Source organism: Crocuta crocuta, unplaced genomic scaffold (genome assembly GCF_008692635.1).
Source record: "Crocuta crocuta isolate KB4526 unplaced genomic scaffold, BGI_CrCroc_1.0 scaffold330, whole genome shotgun sequence".
NCBI lineage: Eukaryota > Metazoa > Chordata > Mammalia > Carnivora > Hyaenidae > Crocuta > Crocuta crocuta.
In genome coordinates this window covers 906,593-932,176 of record NW_027530521.1, presented here as the reverse complement: position 1 = coordinate 932,176, position 25,584 = coordinate 906,593, and the positions used below count along the sequence as shown (strand labels likewise).

Genomic DNA, 25,584 nt, shown 5'->3' with positions numbered 1-25,584 from the left:
GCCCTCCCTGCCCCCCACGTCCCACAGGTCTCCTGCCCCCTCCTCCCCGTTCTCCCCATGTGCCCCTGGCCATCCAACCTGCTTCCCAGCCTCCCTAGGTCTCATCTTTGCACCTGCTGTGTGCCTTCAGTCTCAGGGTGCCCGCAGGCTTCCCTGTCCCCCCGGTGCCTCCCAGGGGCTCCCCATACCCTCTTTCCACTGGGCCCCTGAACTGTGCTGTGCCCGCAGGCCCCACCTTGTTGGTCCGGTCATAACTGTTGCACAGCTGCAGGTGCTGGCCCACCTTGCTGCTCAGGTCCACCCACTTGCCTTTGAACCACTTCACCGTGGGCGGTTTCAGGAGGCTGGCTCCGGCCACGCGGGCTGCGAAGGTGATGCTGCCACCTGCGGGGGAAGGGCGACGGGCTGGAGCTTGGGGGATGCCCTGCTGCCCCCCTACCCCACCCCACTTCAGGGTGCCGCAGCCCACACTCACCTGCGGTCACCTCGCCATCCTGTGGCCGCATCACAAAGAGGCCGATGGGGTCATCAGAGGCACCAGAGCCATCGGGGGCTGCTGAGCTTGACCCTGTGAGCAGAGGCCTTCGTGACCCACCCTGGAACACCCTGTCTGCTGGCCCTTGCCCTCCCTGCACCACCCTCCCTGCACCAGCTCGCCTTCGGGACTTGGGGAGCCTCCTTCCTCCTCAGCGGCCGAGGCCAGCGCTTCTCTGGAGGCTCCAGGAGCCTCTGCAGGGGCAGGAGCAGGGCCCGGTACAGGCTCTGCCTTCTCTGGAAGGGAAAGGGTTGGGGTTGGGGAGCAGCTTCTGAGCAGACAGCCCTCCTCCTGGGCCTGGCCCCCCTCGGTCTTTGGAGGCTGGTCACGTACTACAGTGTGTGCGAAGCTTCGTGCACCGGCATCTGGCATCCTCACCCTGGCAGCCAGCGCGCCCACGCCCTGGTGGGTCTGCCGGGCAGCTCTGGGCTCCATCCCTCCCCTCCTGTCCCCAGACTGGACCAGGGCTCCCTCCACACTCGCAGCAACCAGGGGCTTCCCTGCGGCGCACACAGCCCATGAGAGGGTGAGAGGGTGTCCAGAGGCAGGGAGCCACAGTGAACTTTCTCTATGTCCACAGTGACTGGAACAGGCCAGGGAGACGCATGGGGACACTCGGTGAGGTCTTGCTGCAGAAAAGGGGGGAAGGGCATTCCTGGCGGATGGCTCGGCCAAAGCAAAGGTAAGAAAGTGGAAGGGCACCTCCTATACGCTGGGCGAGGGAGAGATGGCCGGGCTTTCCAGAAGCTCAAACCTCAGGGAAGGCTGACCAGGGTCTTACCTGCTTCTATGACCTTGAGGTCAAACTTGACCTTGGAGGAGGCGGCGATGACTGCGTAGGATCCCTGGTCGGCGGGGCCCACGTCCCGCACTGTCAGAGTGTGCCTCGTGCCCTCGGCTGCTAGGCCGTACTTGTCACTGGCGCTGATGTCATTGCCCTCCCGCTGCCAGCGCACCTTTACTCCTGACCGCTCTGTCTCGGCCTCGAACACAGCAGGGCTGCCGGCAGCCACCTCCACTGACCTTGGCTTCTTGCTGAAGGCTGAGACTGAGATAGGCCAATGGACGCTGCAGGAGCCCCTGGCTTGCCCAGGCACCCCACTCCTGCACCCCTTCTTCCTAAGGCACTGTGACGCATCACCTCGTTTAATGCTTCAGTGGCTCTATGAGACAGATGCAATTATTATGCCCATTTTTCAGATGAGGACACTGAGGCTCAGAGAGGTTAAGTGACTTATCCAAGATCACACAGCCAGTAGGCAGACGAGCCAGGGCCATGGTCCTAACCTCCACAAAAGAATTTTGCTAGGTGTGTCCCTGGATACCCCACCCTTCCTTCCTGGGGAAGCCCAGCTCCCTCTCTCCTCCACCATCTGGGGCCCTTAGCAAGGGGCAGGCACTCTGCCTACTTGAGTGTGGCTAAATTTGTTCTCCAAGGGCCTCAGGCTGAGAATCAGCAACTGAGATAAAGCTGGCCTAGGAGGCGCTCGAGGCTGGGGGGCTAGCTCCCTGCCCTGAATGACCTTGGTCCCTGGCCTGTGACTTTCTCCGTCTTTGGCCCAGGAGCACCCTCTTGACCATCATCTCCCAGAACAAAGGAACTGCATTTTCTCAACGTGGGAGTCATGCCTGGTGTGGGGGGGTCACAGGGGTGCGGGCTCATAAAGCAGAGAATCTCACAGCTGGAGACAGCCAACCCAACTCCTTGTACAGATAGGGAAACTGAGACCCAGAGAGGTTAAGGGCTTGCTCCAGAACATTCAGTGAGACTGGCTCAAGTCTAGACTCAACTTGGGCCCCTGCCTGTGGCGGCCTTTTCCCAAAAGGCAAGCCCAGGCCTAATCTTGCTGCAGGCGATGGGATGGGGACAGGGAAGAGGTCCTCTTCTGTCCTGAGACTGGGGTGATGGCCCTCTCTGTGCCCCCTGGCCCTGGTTTGCCCTCACTCTCATCAGAAGGACGGGAAGGAGAAACTAAGAATCAGAAGAGGACCCAGAAGGCAGCCCCCACTCTCAGGAACTCACTCTGAGACCCACCCCCCAATCATAGATGCCCCAGCCCTCCTGGCCCCCACCCAGCACCAACCGCAGGCCTGCAGCTACCTGGCTTCTTCCCCGGCTCAGGCATCTTGAGAGAGGTCACACCGGGAACGGAGCAGTCACAGGCCACCCGAGGAGGATCTGAGCAGGACCCGTCCTGCCACACTATATAAGGGGCCCTCCCCCTCCCCAGGATTTCTTATCTGCCTCCTGCCCAGTCACCTGCTAAATATAGACAAATTCCAGAGAGCGAGGCTCTCCAGGGAGATAGCACACCGTTCCCAGCTAGCTCCTGTCCCTTCCCCCTCCAGTCCAATGGGATGGCTTCTGCCCCTCCAACCCTTGGTACCTCAGGGGGACCCCAGGCCCTATCTCTTTGCTCATCTGACAAGGAAATTGCATTGTGAATTGGTATGTAGAAAGATCCAGATCCTGGGGCCAGGCTGCCCTGAGACCAGAGGCTGCCACTCCCTTAGCCTCAGTGCCTTAGTTTCCTCATCTGTAAAGTGGGGTGATCACAGCAGCACCCACCATGTAGGACTGTTCCGTGAGCAAAGTGGGTTTATAAGTGAAAAGTCTAGGGCAGAGCCAGGCACGTAGTAAGTGCTGAACGAAAATGTCTCTCGTATTGCAGCTCGCAGGGCCCTGGGCTGGGTGAGTGCTGCGGAGTCCTGGGTGGGCTTAGTCCAGGGCCAGCGGGGGAGAGGGCAGTACTGGGGCCTGGCACCACCCAAGGGGAAGGCCTGGGTGGGACCCACAGGTAAGGATATTGGGACAAACCCCAAAGTGGGAGTCAGAAGCAGAGATGGCTCTTGCCAAGGTCACAAGGATTTGCACAGAAAATACTGCCAGAATATTCTGAATCCCCATCCCCACCCCCACTGTTCCTCTATGAACTTTGGGCGTCTGTGACTGCCCCTCCCCACCCCCGTCACCTAAGGGGCATCGGCTGCTACACAGAAAGAAGCAAATTACACATGACTCTCTCCAAGCATGATCCAACTTCAGGAGAGGTCATTTGTCCCTCCTGACCCTCACGGGAGGGATTCTACACACAAGCATTGCCACGTGGTCCAAACTTACCATTCCTTTAGACACGGAATCCCTTCTTCTCTGCCTCTGTGGAGTGCTTTTTAACTACTTTTAAACTGTATCACATTCCCTTAGCCTTCTTTCTTTTTTTTTAATTTTTATTTATTTCTAGGAGAGAGAGAGACAGCGTGAGCAGGGGAGAGTCAGAGGGAGAGGGAGTCACAGACAGAAACAGGCTCCAGGCTCTGAGATGGCAGTCAGCACAGAGCCTGACGCAGGGCTCGAACCCACAAACCGCGAGATCATGACCCAAGCGAAAGTCGGACGCTTAACCGACTAAGCCACCCAGGCGCCCCCCCTTAGCCTTCTTTCAAGAGGACTGAGCACCACTGACTCTCTCTTGGGGCTTGGAGGCCTGAGAAGGGAGGTCACAGTTTAGCTCTTGGGGCAAGAAGGTGTTTGCGCTGATGCTAATGGCCCCCGAGTCCGGGTTCCCAGAGGCCCGCTGGCTGCTTTGGGTCGTTTCCTGGCTCCTAGGCCGTCTGCCCCCATATTTTGCCGCGGTTGGAAGCAGGACGCCTCCAGGCTCATGTTTTTCTGTTTCTCCCTTGTTGTGGACTAGACGCCAGAGCACAAGATGGCAGCTACGCACTAGGGTCCCGCCAGCACGGAGGCTGTGAGGATGCCTTGGGGCTTAATTCCTGCTCCTGGCCGGGCTCCACAGCACCCCATTCCAGACATGTGGAGGCTTCCTGCTCATACTAACCTAGCACCCATGTGGAATGGGTGGAATCCAGCCCCCCCCTCCCCCGCCAAGCTGTGTGACCTTGAACAAATCATTTGACCTCCCCAAGCCTCAGTTTCCCGGTCTATCAAATGGAATGCTATCAGACTCTGCTTCTCAAGGTTGACATGTAATAAGTGGCCAGAAAATCCAGTGTAGCAGTCATTATTACTAACCATCCTCTTTGGGCCCATAACCTGAAGAGTTTTAGCCTCACTGGGGCGTTTTTTTTAAAAATGTTTTTATTATTGAGAGACAGACAGAGCAGGAGCAGGGGAGGGGCAGAGAGAGGGGGAGACACAGAATCCAAAGCAGGCTCCAGGCTCTGAGCTGTCAGCAAAGAGCCTGGTGTAAGGCTCAAACTCACGAACCGCGAGATCATGACTTGAGCCGAAGTTGGACGCTTAACCGACTGAGCCACCCAGGTGCCCCAGACTGGGGCATTTTTAAAAGCTCACTTATCAGGTGCAGAGGCCTTTTTAACGATTTATTCCCCTGTTAACAATCAAGGCCCTGTTCTTTCGCCAGCTCTAACCCCTGGTCAGGCACTGTGTGTCATTTGTGCCGATGTCCCTGCCCAGCACTGGTAGTAAATGCCCAAAGGACACATGAGAAAAAGAGAGCTCAGACAGGGGCACCCAGACAAGATGCACACACACACACACAAAAAAAAAAAATCGTAAAGGAGACTCTGTGCTACAAAAGGACTCACTGAGAATAACTTTAATGACTGTTCCTTGAGGAAGCTAACGAGGGACAGGTGTGGGAGGGGGGAAACTTAAGAAGGAGGGTTCAATTTGTACAAATCTGGTGACTTGGAACTCCCAAGGAAGCACACCCTGGGTCGTACTAAGCGAGGCTGACCCTTCGCTGGAGTCGGACGCCCAGGTGCCCTCTGGGGCCGGGGCTGGAGTCCTGGTAGGAGGTGAGGAGAGGCTGTGGGTAGCAGGCTTGGAGGAGGGAGCGGATGGGTAANGAGGCCCCGCCCCCCACAGTCCTGCCCCTGGCCCCTGGGAGCTTGCCTCCCTGTGTCCGGGCCGGGCGAGGGGTTAATGCTATGGCCAGCGGGGAGGCCTGGCGGGCCCAGCTCAGTGGGCCTGGGCTCAGTGGGGCGGGTGGCGCCGCTCGGCCAGGCTCCCGCGGCCCAGCACCTCCCCGCTGAACTGGTAGGTGAGCTTTTTCTTGACCTTCTTGACCTCACCCGTCTTGCCGTAGTTGCGCAGGGCGCGGGCCATCTTCTGGTAGGTCATTTTCTTGCGGTTGCCCTTCTGGATGCCCCAGCGGTGTGCCAGCGCCTCCTTGTGCTTCGACGAGAACTGGAAGGTGCCCTTGTCCTTGTCCACCCACCAGATGCTGTCCTTCATGTCCCCGCTGCGGAGCAGGTCGAGCAAGAACTGGTACAGGCGGATCTTCTTTTTGCTGCCTGTGGGTGGGAGGTGGTCAGCGCCCCAACACCAGGGACCCACCCTCACCGCCTCCCCCTGACGTGGGTCCTGTGGGGGTGGGTGGTCACTGGGGAGGGACGGGTGGTAGCGGCTGGTCTACAGGGAGTGGGCTCCTTCACCCCACACCTGGCACTCACACCCGCTCACAGCCGTTCACGCGCGGCCCGGAGAGGTACAGACACGCACACAGCCTCCCATGCTCGGTCACCGAGACGCCTGTGCGCGCTCACGATGCACTCTCATTGGCACACAGATAGGTGCAGACGGTCACAGGTGCAGGGCACGCTCTGGCAAACATTCACATGCTCACAGATACGGACACACACTCTGTGGTGTGACTACTGTGCCCTTGGCTGGGGTGCACGGGGCACATGTACGGCCAGGGTCAGGGCTGGGCCGGACGGTTGGGCCGCCCTACCTGTTTCCCCATGCAGGAGGCCAGGCCCTGGCTCCAGGCCATCGGCCTCCCCGTCAGACACTTCCAGCGGGGGGCTTTGCCTCTCGCCCTCCTCCTCATCCGAGCTAGGCTGGGCCGGGGACAGGGAGGGATACGGGAGGCACATCCGGGGTAGGTAGGAGACCTGGAAAGGCAGGGAGAGAACACTGAGGTCAGTTAGGTTACAGGGGTCAGGCAGGGTCAACGACACACAGGGCATGGGTTGTGGGGGGCCAGGGGCTGCTGGAACCCGGCCCTCCCTGGGCTCCTGGTTCAGGGCCATGTGGCCAGGGGAAAGGGCACCCTTTCCTCACATGCACAGAGGTGCCACGTGGCCTGGCATTCTTGGGGTCAGAGGCGGCAGCAAAAAGGGGCCAATGGGTTGATTGGGTATGGGAGTGACTGGGGTTTAATAAGTGGGTGAGCAGGGCGCCTGGGTGGCTCAGTCAGTTGAGCATCCGACTTCGGCTCAGGTCATGATCTCATGGTTCATGAGTTCAAGCCCCACGTCGGGCTCTGTGCTGACTACCAGCTCAGAGCCTGGAGCCTGTTTCAGATTCTGTATCTCCCTCTCTCTCTGACCCTCCCCTGCTCATGCTGTCTGTCTCTCTCTCTCTCAAAAATAAATAAAACATTTTTTTAAATTAAAAAAAAAATAAGCGGGTGAGCAGTTTGAGAAGGGCCAGCGGAGGTCAGCGAGGGGTGGTAGAAGTTAATGGAGGTCACTGATTGGGATTAGGGTCCTGGGGCTGAGGACGATCAATAAAGGGGGTCAATGGAGACAAGGAGGCCAGTGGAGGCCAGTGTCCAGCGACTTGGATGCCAGATCCAAGAGGGGCCGGTGGGTGGGGATTGCAGTGGGGATCAGGAGGGCTCTTGAGGTCAGGCAGATCAGTGGCGGGTGGGAATTATCGGGGCTCTGTCCATCGTGGGGCTAGAGGAGATAAGGGGTGTGGGGTCACGAGGTCAGTCAGAGGGTCAGGAGGCAGCCGTTGGGGCTCCGGCCGCCGTTGGCGCTGTGGGGCAGGAAGCCGAGTTGAGTAAGAGCCTGTGTCAGCTTCCTGTGAAGCGCCGGCCTCACCACAGACCGGGTCCCACGGGACCAGCGGCCGCACGCACCTGGTGGCCGATGCCCGCGTGGGTCGGCGCCATGGGGGTGTCGAGCACGTGCATCTGCTCCAGCTCCATGTGGCGGTAGAGCTGCTGCAGCTGGGGGGGCTGCACGCTCTGCAGCTCCGTGAAGTGGTTCTCGGCGAAGTTCTCGAACTCGCTGTGCACGTGGTGCGGGTGGAAGTCCCAGTAATGGTCTGCAGGGATGGCCGGGCAGCGTGGCATGAGACCAGGGCACGCGGGGCCGGAAAAGGTTATCACGATTTAAAAAATAATGATGTCAGGCCATATGGGGCAATGATCACAGGCCGGGCTGGGCTCCAGGCTGACATTCAGCACCTCACCCTCCACCTCGTTGTTTACCACCCCCATTTTATAGATGAGGACCCTGAGGCTTGGCAAGGCCACGTAACGTGCCCGCAGTTAGAGGCCCCGTCGATGGCAGAGCCGAGACCCAGGTCTGAGGCAAAGCCTGCATTCCCAGCAGCCGTTCCGTCCTGCCAAGGACACGGGTCCTGGCTCTGCCGTTTGCTCTCTGTGTGACCTCAGGCACATGCAAGGACCTCTTCGGCCTCAGTTGACTCACTTGTAAAATGGGGATAAACGTTACTGGGAGGATAATAAATGAGACATTTGTAAGAACTCCCAGGCCCAGGGGCGCCTGGGTGGCTTAGTCGGTTAAGCGTCTGACTTTCGCTTAGGTCATGATCTCGCGGTTCGTGGGTTCGAGCCCCGCGTCGGGCTCTGTGCTGACTGCCAGCTCGGAGCCTGGAGCCTGTTTCAGTCTGTGACTCCCTCTCTCTCTGACCCTCCCCTGCTCACGCTGTCTCTCTCTCTCTCTCCTAGAAATAAATAAAACATTAAAAAAATTAAAAAAAAAAAAAAAAAAAGAACTCCCAGGCCCAGTGTGGGCCCTCGGGGAATGCTGATTGGCCCTCCCAGCTCCCTCGAAAACCTCCCGGTGGTTCCTGAGCCCACAGTCACACGCTCGCAGTCTTGTCACATGGCCAAGGTGTGATTACAGAGTCACAGGGCTGACATTCCTCACACACCAGAACTTGTCTGGGCCCACGGTGCTGCCCCTTCAAAGCCATGCCCTTGGACAGCTGCGTCTGTCTTCCAGTGAGGTCGCTAGGACACAGGGCTGTCACGGAAACTCCCCCATAGGTGCTTTCAGAGTCTGTGGTGGGGAGGGGGGGGATTCAAGTTTGGGGAACAGCCACATGCCATCGTTTGGGATGAGGACATGGTTTCTCTGGGCATCTTTTCCAGGAAAAAAAAAACAAAAACAAAAAAAAACAAAAACCAAAAACCAAAAAGCCAGCCACATGTCTGTGGAGTTCTTGGGGAGAGCCTGGGGTCCAAAAGAAGATGTGGTGATCAAGTGACAAGAGGGATTTTCTTATGTGACCCAAGAGGGAGTATACAGGGTGGTGGGGCAGGGTGACATCTCAGGGACAAGTGCAGAGCCCTACCTGGGGACCACCACCAGCCCCACGTGTGTGTGTGTGTGTGTGTGTGTGTGTGTGTCTGTCTGTCTTCCTCCTATTTTTCTTGCATACAAACACATACTTATTTACTCACATATCCTTAGAACATGTGCTTTCTTGGCTTTGCACTGCTTATCAGAAGACTTGCTTTCTAATCTTGCTCTGTGGTGGCATTGCTGTGTGACCCTGGACAAAACATTTTATCTCCCTGATCCTCCAATTCCCCAATCTGAAAGTAGAGACCCAACCAGGTAGTTGTAGAGGTCCTGTCCACCCATGACATCATTTGAACCCACTATCCAGGCAGCCCACGCTCCCACCTCTAGAAGGCTACATGGCATAGATGAGAGAAAGGACATGATTTGGGAGCCAGACAGAGCTGGGTTCAAGTCCTGCCTCTGCCATTTACTCTTGTGTGCCGTTGGGCGGGTCATTCCACTTCTGTAAGCCTCAGTTTCCTCATCTGTAGGACAGGGCTAATAATTATATCCATCTCATAGTCTTGTTGTGGGGGTTAAATGAGCAAATGCCTGCAAGGTGCTTAGCATAGAACCTGGCACAAAATTAGATCCAGTAAACATTACCTATTACTAATACTATTAATGTGTTATTCTAAAGAACCAGGATTAGCACTTGAGCAACTGGCAGATACTTTCATATACATTTATTTCCTCCTCTTCCGCCTCGGTCAGTGGCCCAGAGAAATTGTTTTGGTGAGCCTGGCTGTCACTTTCTCCCCGAGGCTGGAGCCGTGGCCTCAGCATTACACCATGAGGAAGGTGACTGGTTTTGTTCTCGCCTTATTCCCAGTGCCTACTGGACACAGTAGGCACTCAACAAACATTTCCTGAGTGAGTGAATGAATGAATGAATGAATTCTAGCCTCCTGAGAACCCTCTCTGACTCTCCTCCACAAAACCATCTAAACCTGAAAGGAAAACAAAACAACACTTAATTTGTACTTTCATCTTGCAGCGAGTTAACAGGACCCAGAAGCTCTCCAATTGGCCTCGGACAGTAACTAACTGTGCTCTGTGCTTTAGAGACGGGCTGTTTGGGGGGCTCTGGGATTTGGTGAGCCAATGCAGGCTCCTCTCCAGGGGTAGATCAGCCCTCCGGCCCCACTCCTGGCCCCGCCCATTTTCACCTCCCCCACCCGGGTTAAATGGTCCAGATCTCGGCCCAATGCCTTATCCTGCCCACCGATCTCCACCCTCAAGCCCACTACAGTCCCAGGGTTCAGGGGACCCCGCATGCCTGCAGCTCTCCAGGTGTGGAGTGAGGGGCGCCCAATTGCTCGCTTTCCCCACCTCTGCTCTAGCTCCTCATGTGACCCATGAGCTCATTCTTGGAATCCCAGCCTGAGGCCAGCATTTTTCATGGTGGTCCCAGTACACCTTCACCAGAGTCGCTCTGGGGGGCTTGTGAATCAGTGAATCAGAAGCACTGGGAACTGGAATTTATTGGGGTCCTAAGGAGGTTCTGGCGCTCAGTGAAACTCTGGAACCCTGCCTCAGGGTCCCCTGAAAGCTGCAAATGGGATTCTTCAGCTACAATTGAAGTTTCAAAAGGCCCAACGGAAACCTCGCCTTTACCCTTGATTTGGGTGTTCAGGCAATTATGTAATAAACGCTGTCTGGTAGGCAGAAACGTTCCAAATATGGGGGCCTCTGAAGGAACACAATACAAGGAAGCCTTCATAGTGCAAAGGTCAACACTCTTGGGCTCCTTGGACTTCATTTTTAGAGGACTTTTCACGAACATATTGCTTTATCCTTATTTGTCCCTCCAATGGGTTCCCCAGGTCATCCTGCACTATGCCTCCTTAGCACAACTCTGCTCCTCAAAAGAATATAATGTCATTTGTGTATCTGGAGTTAGTTCTGGACCCTCCTTTTTAGAGCCTGTTAGGCCACCCTGAACACACAGTAGGCCTCCATCAATATTCGATCAAATGATCAGTAAGAGTTAGCTTTTAACGTGTATTTTTAGGTACTGGGCACCGTGCTGAGTACTTAATCCACATTTTCTCATGAATCCTCACCCCAGCTCTGACAAGGAGGCACACAAGGAAACAATGAGTCAAAGAGATTAAGTCCCTTGTCCACACAAGGCATTGGTAAAGACAGGATCCAAACCTCCCTGTGTCTGCCTCCAAGGGCTGAACTACCATTATACCACACAACTTCTGAGGAAAAGGACTGTTCATTAAAGCTTTAATTAAGACCCATGGTGGCACCAATCTTATTGACTGCTCTTACGCACCTGTCTACCATCATCCACCCCTCACCCATCATTCATCATCTATCCTCCATCCATCCATCATCCTTTCATTCATCCATGTTCACCCATCCACTGTCCGTCCATCACCCACCCTTCCATCAGCTGCTATCCATTCATCATCAATCATTCCCTTCATTTATCCATCCATCAGCCAGCCAGCCAGCAGGGACCCCATTCATCTTGATCTCTCATTATCTGGGACCAAAGTCTTACCTACCCATCTCTATTCTTCCTCAGTATATTTGGGGTCCCTAATGCCTGTATGTCACCAGGGCAAAAAATAACATCATATTCAAAACAACTCCACACATACTCAAAGTTAAAGCCTTAAGTGTCATTCAGTTTACCTTATCTCCTCAGAGCAGAAATCCCAGCCTCAAGCCCAGGGTTCTCCCCAGGGGAGCAGAAGTAAGATCAAGACAGAGAAAGAAGATAAGGAAGTCAGAAGACAAGGGCTGACAACAAAAACAAAAACAAAACTGAACAAAACAAAAACACACAACAACAACAAATCTTAGGAAATCACAGACTACCGGGTGAGAGCTGCTGAAGCCCAGCCCTCCTTCACGTTGCTCAGATAAGGGAAGGAGTCCCCGAGAGTGGAGAGCCCCAGGCTTCATCGTACTTGTTACTCTCTACCTTGTATCCTGATTAGTAAAGTTCTTGTTATTCCCCCTGTTAAAATAATAAATCTGGGAGGACTTATGTTAAGTCCATAGCACCTAGCAATGTGCCTGGTGTACAAGAGATGCTCTGCATATATTTATGAGATGGATAGGTTCATGGGAGATGGATAGAGGGTTTCATAGGTAAAGGGAAGGACACTTGGAAAGGTGAATGAGTGGATGATTAGATGGGTATGAGAATACGGTGGTGCATGGGTGGACAGTCCATGGTATAAAAGGATGAAAGAATACATGGAAAGATGGAAAGATGGAGGGAAGGAGTCATACGTTGGAATTCTAGTTCCTTCACCAATCCCATTGAAAAGAGCAAATCCTATCACACCCATTGCAATGGCTGTTATCAAAAAAAAACAGAAACTAACCAGTGTTGGTGAGGATGTGGAGAAATTGGAACGCTTCTGCACTGTTGGTGGGAATGTAATGTGGTGTAGCCACTGTGGAAAACAGTATGGAGGTCCTCAAAAATGAAAGCTAGAACTACCATTGTATATTATGTATATTTTACCACAATTAAAATAAGAAGAAGAAATGGTAAACTTGATGAGCTCTGCCTTCAAAATGTACCCTGAATCTTCCACTCCCTTCTCTCTCTATTGCCACTGCCTTTGACCAAGCCACTGTCATCTCTTGCCTACACTATTCCAGTAGTTTCCTCCCAGTGCTTTCTCGCTGTTCTTATTGTAGTCTTCTCTCCATATATTCTCCCACAGCAGCCAGAGTGATTTTTTAAAAAGCTTGTTCAGTGGAACTAATAGGTGTTAAGAGAAGAAGGCACTAGGGGCCCCTGGGTGGTTCAGTCAGTTGAGCGTCCGACTTCGGCTCAGGTCATGATCTCACGGTTCATGGATTCAAGCCCCACATCGGGCTCTGTGTTGACAGCTCAGAGCCTGGAGCCTGCCTCGGATTCTCTGTCTCCCTCTTTCTCTGACCCTCCCCTGCTCACACTGCCTCTCTCTCTCTCTCTCTCAGAAATAAATAAAACATTTAAAAGAGAGAGAGAGAAGAAGGCATTAAAAACTTCCAGGGAGACAGAACTAAACAAGCAGAAAAATAAACAAAACCAAAATAATTTACATTTAAAAAAAGAGGCCATAAAAAGGCTACTGTCTTCAAAAGAAAAACTCTAATAACCAGAAGATAGAGAAATGCTAAGGGAAAACAGGATTTTCAGCCTAGATTTCTATACACTGTTAATCATAAAGACACGAGAAAAAAACAAACAACAAAGCCTTATGTCCCACACACCCTCTCTTAGGAGACCGTAATCAGAAGAATAACAACTCTTAGGGCACCTGGGTGGCTCAGTTGGTTAAGCATCCAACTCTTGATTTCAGCTTAGGTCATGATCTCACGGTTCATGAGTTCAAGCCCCGTGTCAGCCTCTGTGCTGACAGGTGGAACCTACTTGGGATTCTCTCCCTTCTACCTCTCTCTCCTTCTCTCTCAAAAATAAATAAATAAATAAATACATACATACATAAATAAACACTGGGGAGAAACAAAAAACAATAACAACTCCTATCCATGTTACATAGCACTCACCATATGCCAGGCACTGTCTAAGGATTTTACGTACAGTGACTCATTCGATCTTTACAGCAATCCTATGATGTAGGTATCTTATGAAGAAGTTGAGACATAAACAGGTGAAATATCTTGCCCATGACCACCCCAGACAGTAATGGGGAGATAGGGTGTGAATCGCAGCAGCCTGGCTCCAGAATGAGGCACTATCTCCTTGCTCGCCTGCCCCTTGTTCTCTTTTTCGGGGATGAGAGAGTTCAGGTAGTCAAAATACACCATGTGGCTCAGCTGTGAGTAATCTCCACATGGCCATAATACTGGAAAGTTCAGACACTGATTTAACAAAAGTTACTATACAAAGATAGACAAATACTGCATCGTCTCACTTATATGTGGAATCTAAAAAAAAACAAAAACACAACCCCCCCCTCAAAATCCTGAACTTATAAACAAGGAGATCAGATTTGCGGTTGCCAGAGGCCAGTGTCAGGGTCATGGGAAGTGGAGGAATGTGGTCAAAAGGTACAAACGTCTAGTTATAAGGGGCGCCTGGCTGGCTCTTTTGGAAGAGCATGTGGCACTTGATCTCAAGGTTGTAAGTTCAATTCCCATGTTGGGTGTAGAGATAACTTAAATAAATAAAACTTAAAAAAAAAACCTTCCGGCTATAAGTGCGGGGACGCAATGTACAGCATAGTGACCACCGTTAGCAATGCAGTATGGTAGACAGTAAAATCTTGGTTTGCAAGCATAATTCGTTCCAAAAACATGCTTGTAATTCAAAGCACTTGTATACCAAAGCAAATTTCAAGAACCATTTGCTCAGTTGAGATCATGTGACATTCAGCATCGTGTACCACATCACTTGTGTATCAAGTTAAACTGTATTAGAAATGTTTGCTTGCTTTGGGGAACACTGGGAGAACAGGTTACTCGCAATCCAAGGTTTTACTGTATTTGAAAGTTGCTAGTGGGGTGCCTGGGTGGCTCAGTCGGTGAAGCGTCTGACTTTGGCTCAAGTCATGATCTCACAGTTTGTGAGTTCGAGCCTCGCATTGGGTCTGTGCTGACAGCTCAGAGCCTGGAGCCTGTTTCAGACTCTGTGTCTCCCTCTCTCTCTGTACCTCCCCTGCTCATGCTCTGTCTCTCTCGGTCTCAAAAACAAATAAACAAAAAATAAATAAAAATAAAGTTGTTATGAGAGTAGATCCTAAAATTCTCATTACAAGGAGAAAAGCTTTTCTGTATCTATATGAGGTGAGGGATATTTCACAATATCTACACACGTCAGGTCATTATGCACAACGCCTTAAACCTACACAGAGTTATGCATCAATTACATCAATAAAATGGAACAAAGTTACTGTATAACCATTTTGGTGTATGTGAAGTGTGAGAGCCTGTGTGCTCCTAAGGACTGCAAAGCCAGAGTCTCATCTTTCATAGGATGAGATAGAAAATTAGATAACGTCTCAAATTGAAAATTCAAGCGAGACTCATCTCCACCCAGCGTATAGAAGGTACACATTAAATGCTTGTGAATGAATAAATGAATAACGTACTAACTCTCTATTTCAAATCTTTGTGTGTCTATTTACTTAGCATTGTGAGAGAAAGACTGGACGCCTAGCTTTTATCCATCCCCTCCGGGCCATGTATGTCATGAAGAAATGCCGATGACAAGCGTTAGTAAAAAACAGCAGCTTGCAGAATAGCACGGGGCTACAATCCATTGTTGGGTGAACAGAATGTGCATATGTGTATATCTACACTGACAGACACACAGGAGCATAAATGTGGAGTCAAATGTCTGCAAGCATTAACTAAGGTGCTACCAGTGGGGGGTGAGGTTGGGAAGAGTTCGGAATGTTTTTCTTGACAAAGCTGTTGTATTTTTAATTTGTTTGCAATGAGCATTGATTACTTTAATAATCAAAAACTAAAAATTTAAAATTCATTTAGATTTTTATGACACATACACTCACACACACACACACACACACACACACACACGATAATTCAGACCATGTCATTCCCCTGCTCAAAACCCTCCAATGGCTTCCCATTCCCACTGTTTGTAGGATAAAACCTAAACTCCTGCGGTGACCTTCAGCTACTGTGTGATCTATACTCTGCAGGTGCCTTGAGCTTCCCCCCTGGGCTCCACTACTGCCCCGCATGCACTGGCCACCTGGGCCGTCTCTCGGGGTCAATGCTACATTGCACTCGCCGTTCTCTCTACCTTTGCGTGCATGGTCCTTCTCTTCACTCAGATTTCACCTCACTGTCCCCTCCTCAGAGGCCCTCCCTGCCCACCTGAATGAAAGGAGCCCCTAACACAGGCATTCTGCGTTATGTTACTTAGCTTTTTATAAGACTGCTTGTTGAATGTCTGCTTAGTTGACTGCTGCCCTTCCCCTCCCTGGGATGTAAGTTCTGTGAGAGCAGTGGCCTTGTCTGGCTTGCTTATCAGGGAACCTCCAGCAGCTAGAGCGATGTCTGGCCCATGGCATCCAATCAGGAGCTATTTGGTAGATGGGAAAATGAGGGACGAGTGGGCCTGAGGAAAGATGGTTAAGTGTTGGGAGGATGAGTGGGTGGCTGCAAGGGCAAGTGGTGGAACGGGTGGGTGGCTGGCCAGGTGGCTGTCACCTAGATCAGTTGAAAATGACGCAGTTGATCTGTCGCAGAGTCCTCTGTGCGTCTCCCACTCTCCCAGCTGTTTCCTCTCCCCCGCAGGGGGTGGAGTAAAGCTAACACACTCTGGCCCGAAAGCTCGCTGGGCCTTGTGCTCAGCACCTCACACCTTTCATGCATTAACTCGGTGAGTCATCATGGCTCTGCGAGGTCAGTGTTTCCATGCTCTCACTTCCATATATGAGGGAGCGGGGGCTCGGAGAGGTTATGTCACTTGTTCTAAGGTCACACATGCTGGTGAGTGATAGAACCGGGACCAGACCCAGGTCCAGCCCCCATGCCTTTTTAATAAGTTTCAACCACCTAAAAATGTAGACCCAGAGGGCATGCAGGAACGAGTGGAAGAATGTGGGGTGTCTCTACTCTTGGGTCTTCATTAGGAAAGGACAGAACAGGTGCACAGATCAGCAGAGATGCCCAGAGGGGCAATGAGGAGGCAGGGGGTGTGGGAAGTCGGGGCCAGGACACAGGGGACACCAGAGGAATCTCTGAAGGAATTGGGGCATGACCAAAACAGAGTGCTCGGGCATCTAATCAGGAGTCATTCCTATAGCTCCAGCCCCCATATAAGGGACTTGCCTGGGCACCGAGCCAGGAAAGCACAAGCTTTCTCTTAAGTGCTCACTTCATCAGCCCCGCCCCTTGGTCTAGCAGGTTTCTAGATGCGTGCACACACCTTCATATTACGAGGGGAAACTGAGGCTGCAGCAGGCCCAAAGGAAATGACCCCAAACCCGGTGAAACTGAGTGGAGGTTAGGCCAACAGGGAAGAGGTCCCTAATGTTAGAAGCGAGTCCCAGGCCCTGCTGAGTTTGCGGGGACCTGGCGGTCCCGCTGCCTGGAGCCACCAGGGGGAGCCAGTCCTCAAGGCCAGAGGGCACTTCTCAGGTCCTGAACTGCCAGGGACAGGAGTCACCACTGCTGGTCTCTAGGGCAGAGAGACCCACCCTTGACCCTGGGAGATGGGGAGAGTTGTGGGTGAGGGAGACCTTCCCTCTCAATCGTCTGGCTTTTCTACAGAGAGAATGTGTTGCTGGCAGAATCGTAAGTTTTAAAGGATGAAAAAGAAGATGTTTTACACCCTTCCTAGCCCTGGGATTCTGAAAGAAGTCTGTGCCCCCCACGAGGACTGGAGACACATCTAGCACCTACTCCCAAGACACGGCCCCCAGGTGTGCGTGTTCCCAGATTCAGCATCTGGGGGTCAGAGCCCTAGAGACGGGCTGGCCTCGTGCAGCATCCCTGGATGGGGCCAGCAGGCCGACACTGCCATCCATGTGTCTGAAGAATGGAGCTGCAGGTGTGACCGGCCCCCAGGTGTGGCCGGACAGTGTGACACCTTCCTCTGCTGTGGCACCCGGCCGGCCTCTCCCTCTGGGGCTGCAGTCCCCCAGTGTCTGGCCTGCCCCGGTTTCAGAACTAGAAAATCCCCCAGTGAAGACCTGTTCACCAGTCCGTCTAACTCGGGCTCAGAGGGGTGTCCCATGCACACGCCAAGATCCCCTTTGGGTGTCCTCTCAGAATGCCCCATCTGGGCCCCAGGCACCTACTGCCTGTCCCCATCCGCCCTGAATTTGCTCCAGGGTCGAGGCTGGCCCTTGGCATGGGCAGCGAGACGGACAGAAGGACCCCTTGGCCCACACTCCATCCTCACTCCCACCCCAGCAAACTGGGGCTCCAGCCCCTGCTGAATGAGGGGGGGCCTCAGAGCCCTTCCCTTAGTGAGCAGTTCTCACACGAGGGTGATTCTGCCCCCCGGGGGACATTTGCCAATGCGTGGAGACATTTTTGGTCATAGTGACTGGTGGTACTTCTGGCATCTAGTGGGTAGAAGATGCTGCCAGATATCCTACAATGTACAGGGCAGGCTGCCACACCAACGACACCCTCCAGCCCCAAATGTCGATAGAAGTTAAGAACACAGCAGGGAGCAGAGCTGCCCCAACGTGGAGTTCAGGGCAAGGGGGTGATGACAGCAGAGAGGATGAAGGGGTCTGGGGGGAGGGGAGAGGAAGAAGCCCTGGACCTGGGGTGACAGGCTGGGTTCCACCGACCAGCTGTGTGACCCTGTACAGGTCACTTAGCTCCCTGAGCCTCCGTTTCCTCATTTGTGAAAAGGCCACAAAGATTAGAGCAGACAGTAAACTGGACGGAGCTAAACTCGTGCCCTGGCACACCAAAGACGCTCAATAAATGCAGGCTGGGGGTGTGAGATGTGGGGGTTAGAGTAGTGAGTTCATGACCTCTGAAAGCTAGTTTCATCCAATTCTCAGAGTCCCAGAGAAGCCGGGGAACCGAGGTGCCCAGGCCAGGCCAGGGCGGCGCACACTCACCACTGTGGCTTTCTCCATCGCTGCTGAGATAGGGGTAGTACTCGTGCGTCTGGCGTTGGTACAGGTCCGTGTCGTAGGGCACCAGGTCTTCCGATGGCTGCTGAGAGAGGAGGCTGTCAGGACTCGGAGGGTGGCCGGGACCCCGCAGCCAGGCTGGCAGCCCCGGTATGTGGGGGCCGCACCGCCCTCCCACACCGAAGGGACCGCGTGAGGCCTACAGCCACCTCTGCCTGGAACTGAGAGAGGCTGCAGTGGGGACAGGAGAGCAAGACCCTTGGCTCCTGCAGAAAGGGGCTGACGGGGACCCCGAAGGTCAGAAGTCAAGAGAGGACCAAGGCCGAGAGGAGAGCGTGGCCTCCCTGCACCCCCCACCCCTGCACAGCCACACTCACACCTGCACCCCGGGTCCCAGTCTCACACGTGAACTCTCACGTTCACACCGACACACCTACACCTCCAAATGTACACACACTCCCCGTGACATGCACACTCCCACACACGAACTCACACCCACACGGCTACCCACCCTCACCCTCACTGCACAGGTCACTTACATTCACACACACGTGTGGTCACACTCACACACATTGTTGCACACTCACCCTATAGGCATACGTAGCCACTTGAATTACCACACGTATCCTCATACTTGCCTTCAAGCACCTTAACCACAGGCCCATACCCACACCCTTCATGGTCACGCACATGCCACTTGCACACCCACCCCCATAGCGCACACGCTTGTCTTCCTGCCCCCGTCTCCACAGCCCACGCCCGGGCCCAGGCACCCTCATGATGACCAGTGGCCGCTCACACTCGTGGATTGTATAGTGCTCACCGGGCGAGGGGGGGGGCACGGGCCAGCTAGAGCCTTGGTCCCTCTCGCTCTCCCTCCTCTGTCCCTCCTGACACACCCACTGGGATACTCCCTTCCCTTCCTCCCTTCCCTCCTCCCCTCAACCCTCATTCTTTCCCCCAGCCCTCCCTGCCCTCTCTCCTTCCTCCCTCTCTAGCCCCTCACTCCTCCCTGTCCTCCTCCGCCTCCACCCCCACTCCTCCTTGTCCNCACCCCTCTGCATCCTGGTGCAGCACACGGACATGCACACTCAGAGTCTTTACAACAGTCCTCAGGCCTCTCCCCACCCCCACAGTGTGCGCGCAGGGATTGCACAACAGTGACTCGGGCCCTCAGGGCTTGGGTTGTTGGGTTGGGGGCCGGGGTTGCCTCGGGAGCCCACCTTCCCGGGAGTACTCCCTTCTCTGAGGGGTTTGGTAGAGCAGCCCAAGATGTGCCTCCTGCCCAGCTGCGTCTGGAGTTCAGGGATTGAGAGGTCAAGGGTCAGAGACAGTGTGGTTAAGCCCCTGGGCCTGTGGCTGTCTTGAGGCAGACTTGGCTCTTCCTGGGACCACCTCCATCCCCTCCTGCCTGCCCCTTCCTCTCCTCCCTGGCGATGGCGGGGGAGGGTGGGACAGGGCCAGGCTCCAGGGCTGGCTGGCTGGCTCGGGTGGTCTGTGTCTGGACAGTAAGAAGGCCAGGAGCCCAGCACTGGGTTTCCCAGCAGCGGCAGCGCAGCCCAACAGCAGGAGGTGGGACCTGGGGTGCCTCCCCGGCCCAGGCCTGACTGGGGTGGGGTGGGGGGAGGGAGCGGCCTCCAGGCCGGGAAAGCTGAGTCAGGTGGGCAGGCCCCGCCAAGCCCTTCCCGGCTCTCTCAGGGCTCCCCACCCTGGCTGAGTGGGGATGGGGTGGGAAAGAGAGAGGGGTCCTCTCTGAGGGGCCCAGGTCTGCATCTGCCTGAGGCTTTAACTGTCACAGAGAGCAGGAGCGGTGGGGACCTGCCCTTCCCCTCCAGGGGTCCCTTGGGACTCCTGCTGCTTCACCTCTAGGTCCCCGTCCCAGCCTCGGCCCCTGCCCGGCCGGCACCCTTGCGCTCAGCCCCGGGGTGAGCCCAGCTCCAGCCCCTGCCCTCCTCTCCTGCTTCGGCCAAGGCCCCAGCCTGGCGTCCTAGTCTCTGCTCCACTCCTTGCTGCCCAGCCCCTGCCCCAGCCCCTGGGAGTGCCAGCCCAAGGCCCAGGCCCTTGGGTCAACAACCATGTCCCCTGTGCCAGGCTCCAGACTGGGCACTGGGAACCCAGACAGAAAGCGGCCTTCGTCTCCAGGAGCACCCGGCGGTGGACTGAGACATCTGGCCTGTTGCCTCCTGTCCTTAAGCCTTTACTGTCCTGGGGACTGGCCCCCCCCCCCCCCCCCAGTCTCCCCACCTCCTCCTCCCCGACCTCTCCGCCAGTGCCCTCGCCATCCTCACCCCAGCACCCTGCCCAGGAGCTTCGCCTGCCACCAAACCCCGTCTATAAATAACCGTTCAGGCCCCACCGATCACAGCCCCACCGTGGGCCCAGAGCCCGCAGCCGCCAGGGCAAGCTCTGAAGAAACCCATGGCCCCCTGGCTGGATCTCAGACCAGGAGCTCCAGGGAGGAAACACCAATTTCCCACTGATAGCCAGCCGGGAGGGCAGCCGGCTGGTGGGCCGGTGGGCAGGCAGACTGGCGTCGGAGGGCCGCGGGTCGAGCCAGTAGAGGAGTCCCAGTACTCACAGGGGGGACGAGGGGAAACCCTTCCATTTTGCACGCCTGTAACATCCAGCCGAGCTCCTAGCCGGTCAGGTCCCCTGCTTCGGTGGGGGCCAGTGCGGAGCCCCTCAGGATGGGGCGCCCCGTCAGGGGCTGGGACGAACTCAGGGCGGGCGCAGGGCTCAGGCCTGCCCCCTGAGCTACAGGAGCCCTGGGTGAGCCCCCTCCCTTGACATTGCAGGGCCAGCGCAAGTTCCTGATTTTATCGAAGGGCCTGCCACTGGGAGATAGTCCCCTTGGGGTGACATCACCGCCCCAGCCCGTTTGCATAAATCTCTTGCGCGACAGGAAGTCTCTGGCCGGCTGGGGCAGGTGGTGCTCCAGGGGCTGGCCTGGGAGGCCATGGGGGCCAGGCCCCCTGCCCAGAGGAAGCTGGAACTGTGAGGGGCGGTCTTGGAGGCCGGGGTAGGGAGAAAGGGTGGCGGAGAGGAAGACTAGCTCTACCACAGGGAGGCCATTGCTGCCCTCAGGCCCTGCTGAGGCCCCTAACCCTGAACCCCACAAATGCCCAGGGCTCTGGAGATGCCATGTGGCCAACAGTCACTTGCTTGGGGTCAGAGCTGGTAGTGGTGGCTACTGGGGCCTTCACTCTCTGGGCTCAGCCTGGCTGGCTGAGAGCTCTGATCTAGCAGAGTGCCAGGCCTGGCTCTTCTGGGTCCTGGATCCCCAACACTTATGTGCTACCCAGCCTGGGACTGGCCTCCAGGGCAAGGTCCTCAGCACAGTGCTACTTGGCCTTCCTTCTGAGTTTTCCTTCACACCAGCCTCCCTTCCATCAGAGGATGGTCGTGGGTCCTCGCGCCTTCCCATCCCAGTTTCCCAAAACCGCTGCTTATTCCAGATCCCTAGGGCTCTATTCTCAGCCCAGATTTCTCAGTTTCCCCACTCCTTGCCAATGCCTGAGTATCAATCTAGCCTTTCTAGCTTACAAACCTTTCTTATTGGTCCATCATTCATTTTCCTACCTGCTTTTTTTTCATCTGTCTGTATGTCCATCCATCTATCCACCCATCGAGCCAACCATACATTTATTTATTTATCAGTTTATCTAGTTGTTCATTTATTCTTCCATTTATTGGTTAGTCCATTCATCCATCCACTCGTCTGTTTATTTGTCCATCTAGCCATCTATATCCTCATCTATTAGGGCATCCATCTGTGACTGATCCATCACTTTATATTTTCATCTGTTTTTTATTTTTTCTTTAATTTTTCTTTATTTTTGAGAGAGGGAGAGAGAGACAGAGTGCAAGTGGGGGAGGAATGGAGAGAGAGGGAGACACACAATCCGAAGTAAGCTCCAGGCTCCGAGCTGTCAGCACAGAGCCCGATGCGGGGCTCCAACTCACAAACTGTGAGATCATGACCTGAGCCGAAGTCAGACATTTAACTGACTGAGCCTCCCAGGCGCCCCTATATTTTTATGTTTATCCACCATATCTCCAGTTCTCAATCTGTTTATCCATTGGTTCATCCATCCATCCATCCATCCACCCATCAACCCATTTATGCATCCTGCCAGTATTAACTGAGCTCCAGGTGCTATGCTGAGTTATGGGAAAATAGGGAAGTATTGGACAAGATCCCTGTCTTCAGTGAGCTCCTGATCTAGTCTGGAAGACAGGGATGAATAGAGACATTTTTGGATCCATTGATCTTGGTGAGCCCACTCCACTGCAGAAGAACTTCTTGAGCATCCAATCCCTCCCGTGTGTAGTCTAACCCTCTGCTTTAGATCTTCTTCCCACTAAGACTAGCCTGCCCCATTCCCATCAGTGGAATCCCAAGCCCCCAAGTGTTTCTTCACTGGCAGCAAAGAGCAGGGATTCACAAGGTCTAGGTTCACCATTAGATCTATTTTACTTCCAACTTCACTGATTTTTTTGCATCTGTACTTGGGACTCTTTAGGGGGTCCAGGTCACAAGTCCTCAGGACTCCCTAGGAAGGTGACCAAGGCCCCTCCCCAAGAGTAGGGGACAGGCGGCTGACTCGGCAGCAGCTCCATTCCTACCCTCCACTTCCCCATCAAGAAGGCCATGTCCCAGCTGACTGCATGTGTGTGGGGTGGGTCTACATCACGAGAACCAGGTCCTGCTTGATGTGTTCATTCTTCATTCATTCATGTCTTGGTTTGGTTTCTCTTTATGCTTATTTATCTACTCATTCCTTCATTTCGTCACTAGCATTTTATTGAAGGCCTTCCATGTGCTTGGCCTGGTAAGGGGGCACAAATATGAATAAGGCATGTCCTGGGCTCTCTGGAGTTCACAGGCCTGCAAAGAGAACACACATGTTAAACAGATAGTGTCATTCTTTCAGGGGGTGAGGGAACAAGAGAGAGGTGCTACGTGCGTGGGGGAACAATTATTTTGGTCTGGGCCACAGGTAGGGAGGCAGGCAAGGGAAAGGGAATGTCGAACCAGCCTGAGCACAGGCAAGAAGGTGGAAAAGAACAAAGGAACCATGACTAGCAACAAGACAAGGCAAGAAAGCAAAGAGCCTTGAGTGTCAGGCCGAGGAGCCTGGGTTGCATCCAGGGACAGGCGTGGAGTCTTTGCTGTTTGTAAGCAGGGAGAGCGGTGCTCATTGCCATCGGTGCAGACAATATGTTCTGTCAGCCACGTGCTCCTTAGGCCTGAGTCTTGAGGGGCCCCCAGGAGAGGAAAGAGATTCCATTATCCCAAGTCTGGCCAAGCCCAAGGGGCCTGGATACAGAAGCCCCCAAAAGATTCAGGGCCCCACATCTCTAAAAATTGGCAAAATGACTCTCACTCTCTGTGCAGTAAGTTCGCAATATCTGTGTCCATTCACACACCAGCAAGCCCTCTTTACCCTTCCTTCCACTTCCCCTCCTCCCAAAATGTGCCAGAGGCCTCCTCCCTAGACCTCACACCCCCAGGGATCCGCTGTTATTCAAAGCCTTCAGAATAGATCAGCCCAGATTCTAAGCAATCCGGAGCCGGAGCCGGAAGGGTCTGATAATCAACAACCCCAGGCCCGCGAGCTCCTAAAAGGGTAGGGGAGGGCCATGCTTTTCTGAGTGCCCAGCACTGTGCTGGGTCTTCCACCCTTGTGATCTCACGTAACCAAGACAACGATCTGTTAAACTGAGGCCCAAGAGGTCAGTGACTTGCCCAGGGTCAAGTGTGTGAGTGGAGAGCTGGGCATCAGATCTGCCTTTTGGGTTCTCATGGGGGAAGGAAGGAAGCAGAAGGAAGAAGGGAAAAAGACTGAGAACCCCCAAGCGCGGAGGGGGCAAGGAAGCCAGAGAGGGAGGAAAGGGAGGATTGAAGAGGAAGAGGGGAAAAAAGGAGGGGGAGAAAGAGTCAAAGAAGGAAGCAGAGAGAGGTGAGATAAGAAAGAGAATAGGCAAGGGGGTGGAAGAGGAGGGCAGAGGGGAGAGGGAGAGGAGACGGGACAGCCTCCTCCTGCCGGGGAGCCATGGGACCAGAGAGGGTCCCCGACTTGCTGGAAGTCCACGGGGTGCATCGTGCCTGGGCTGTGGCTCTCATTCCCATCAGTAAGAAATGGATCTGAAACCGAAAATCTTGGAGGCTCCAGGGAATGAGAGGCAAAAAAAAAATTCTTTTAATTATTTTATTTTTTAAATAGGTAATATATGCACATGGCACAAAACTCAAAGGCACAAAAGGCACAAAAAAGGGAAACAATTGCCCAGTTCTCCTTCCAGAGGCTACCCTCCTCGTTACCTGATTCTTGTGAATTTTTCTAGAGATAGTCTGAACAGACACAAAAAGGCAGATATATTATTTTAAAAATTGTACGCAGAAGGTAGCAAACTAAATACATTGTACTTCCTTCTGGTTCTATTTTTCCCCTAAATCCCTTCCACACCCAGGCATAGAGAGCTGTCTTGTTCTTTTTAATGCCTGTAGAGTATTTCACTGTTTGAATGGACTGTGATTTTTTTTTTTTAAGTAAGCTCTATGCCTGACGTGGGGCTTGAACTCATGATCAAGAGTCACATGTTCTACCAACTGAGCCAGCCAGGAACCCTTGGACTGTGATTTTTTTTAATGTTTATTTATTTATTTTGAGAGATAAACAGAGAGAAAACAAGCAAGGGAAGGGCAGAGAGAGAGAGAGAGAGAATCCCAAGCAGGCTCCACACTATCAGTGCAGAGCTCGACTTGGGGCTCAAACACACGAACCATGAGATCATGACCTGAGCCGAAATCAAGAGCCAGATGCTTAACCGACTGAGCCACCCAGGCGCCCCTGGACTGTGATATTTTTAAATCATGAGAGAGCTCATTCATATAAAAGAGTACACAAAACATTTCTATATAGTTTAAGGAGTAAAAATAAAGCTAACGCTATGTAGCCACCATCCAAGTCAAGAAATAAAACATATCCAGCACTCCGGAAGCATCCTCCACAGGTCCCCTTCCAGATCTCTCCCTGTATCTAGAAATAACACTATTCTAACTTTTTTAGTAATTATTTCCTCATTATTCCTTATAGTTTTACCACTTACATAAACATCTCCACAGTTTAGCTTTTATCTTAGCAGACTGTAAAATAATTTATATATAATATA

General features: G+C 53.6%; 2 protein-coding genes and 1 long non-coding RNA gene across 5 annotated transcripts in view; all 3 read right to left on the bottom strand.

Moving 5' to 3' along the window:
* The window catches only part of MYBPC3 (myosin binding protein C3), a 17,982-nt gene extending 15,269 nt beyond the window's left edge, over window positions 1-2,713 (bottom strand). The window contains exons 1-5 of the mRNA XM_077767308.1: window positions 2,637-2,713; window positions 1,317-1,583; window positions 658-771; window positions 476-568; window positions 236-384 (exon numbers count right to left, since the gene is read on the bottom strand). Coding sequence (XP_077623434.1) covers window positions 236-384; window positions 476-568; window positions 658-771; window positions 1,317-1,583; window positions 2,637-2,661 — 648 coding nt within the window. The 5' untranslated portion in view covers window positions 2,662-2,713. The remainder of the gene's footprint in view (window positions 1-235; window positions 385-475; window positions 569-657; window positions 772-1,316; window positions 1,584-2,636) is intronic.
* A 2,373-nt stretch (window positions 2,714-5,086) lies between these two features.
* On the bottom strand, window positions 5,087-21,238 carry SPI1 (Spi-1 proto-oncogene). 2 transcript variants are annotated; one of them, XM_077767306.1, is made up of 5 exons: window positions 20,987-21,238; window positions 18,394-18,493; window positions 7,390-7,577; window positions 6,253-6,415; window positions 5,087-5,812 (listed from the first exon to the last, which is right to left on the bottom strand). In XM_077767306.1, exons 1-5 carry the CDS (start codon window positions 21,029-21,031, stop codon window positions 5,493-5,495), a joined length of 816 nt encoding a protein of 271 aa, XP_077623432.1. In that variant the 5' UTR covers window positions 21,032-21,238; the 3' UTR covers window positions 5,087-5,492. The 2 variants fall into 2 exon arrangements, with proteins under 2 accessions (XP_077623432.1, XP_077623433.1); XM_077767307.1 differs by having other exon boundaries at window positions 18,394-18,490; window positions 20,987-21,237.
* Window positions 21,239-22,859: 1,621 nt separating this feature from the next.
* Window positions 22,860-25,584, bottom strand: part of LOC144234223 (uncharacterized) — an 11,473-nt gene continuing 8,748 nt past the window's right edge. For both annotated transcript variants that reach the window (XR_013335889.1, XR_013335888.1), the window contains one exon: window positions 22,860-23,296. This is a non-coding gene — a long non-coding RNA (uncharacterized LOC144234223). The remainder of the gene's footprint in view (window positions 23,297-25,584) is intronic.

What these genes read in the sequence shown, in the direction of transcription:
- SPI1 (XM_077767306.1), bottom strand. Translation starts at nt 21,031, where the DNA reads ATGTTACAGGCGTGCAAAATGGAAGGGTTTCCCCTCGTCCCCCCT. An exon ending in CGATGGAGAAAGCCACAGTG is followed by an intron (nt 7,578 to 18,393) that starts GTGAGTGTGCGC and finishes CCATCCCTGCAG; the next exon opens with ACCATTACTGGGACTTCCAC. An exon ending in ACGCGGGCATCGGCCACCAG is followed by an intron (nt 6,416 to 7,389) that starts GTGCGTGCGGCC and finishes CTGCCTTTCCAG; the next exon opens with GTCTCCTACCTACCCCGGAT.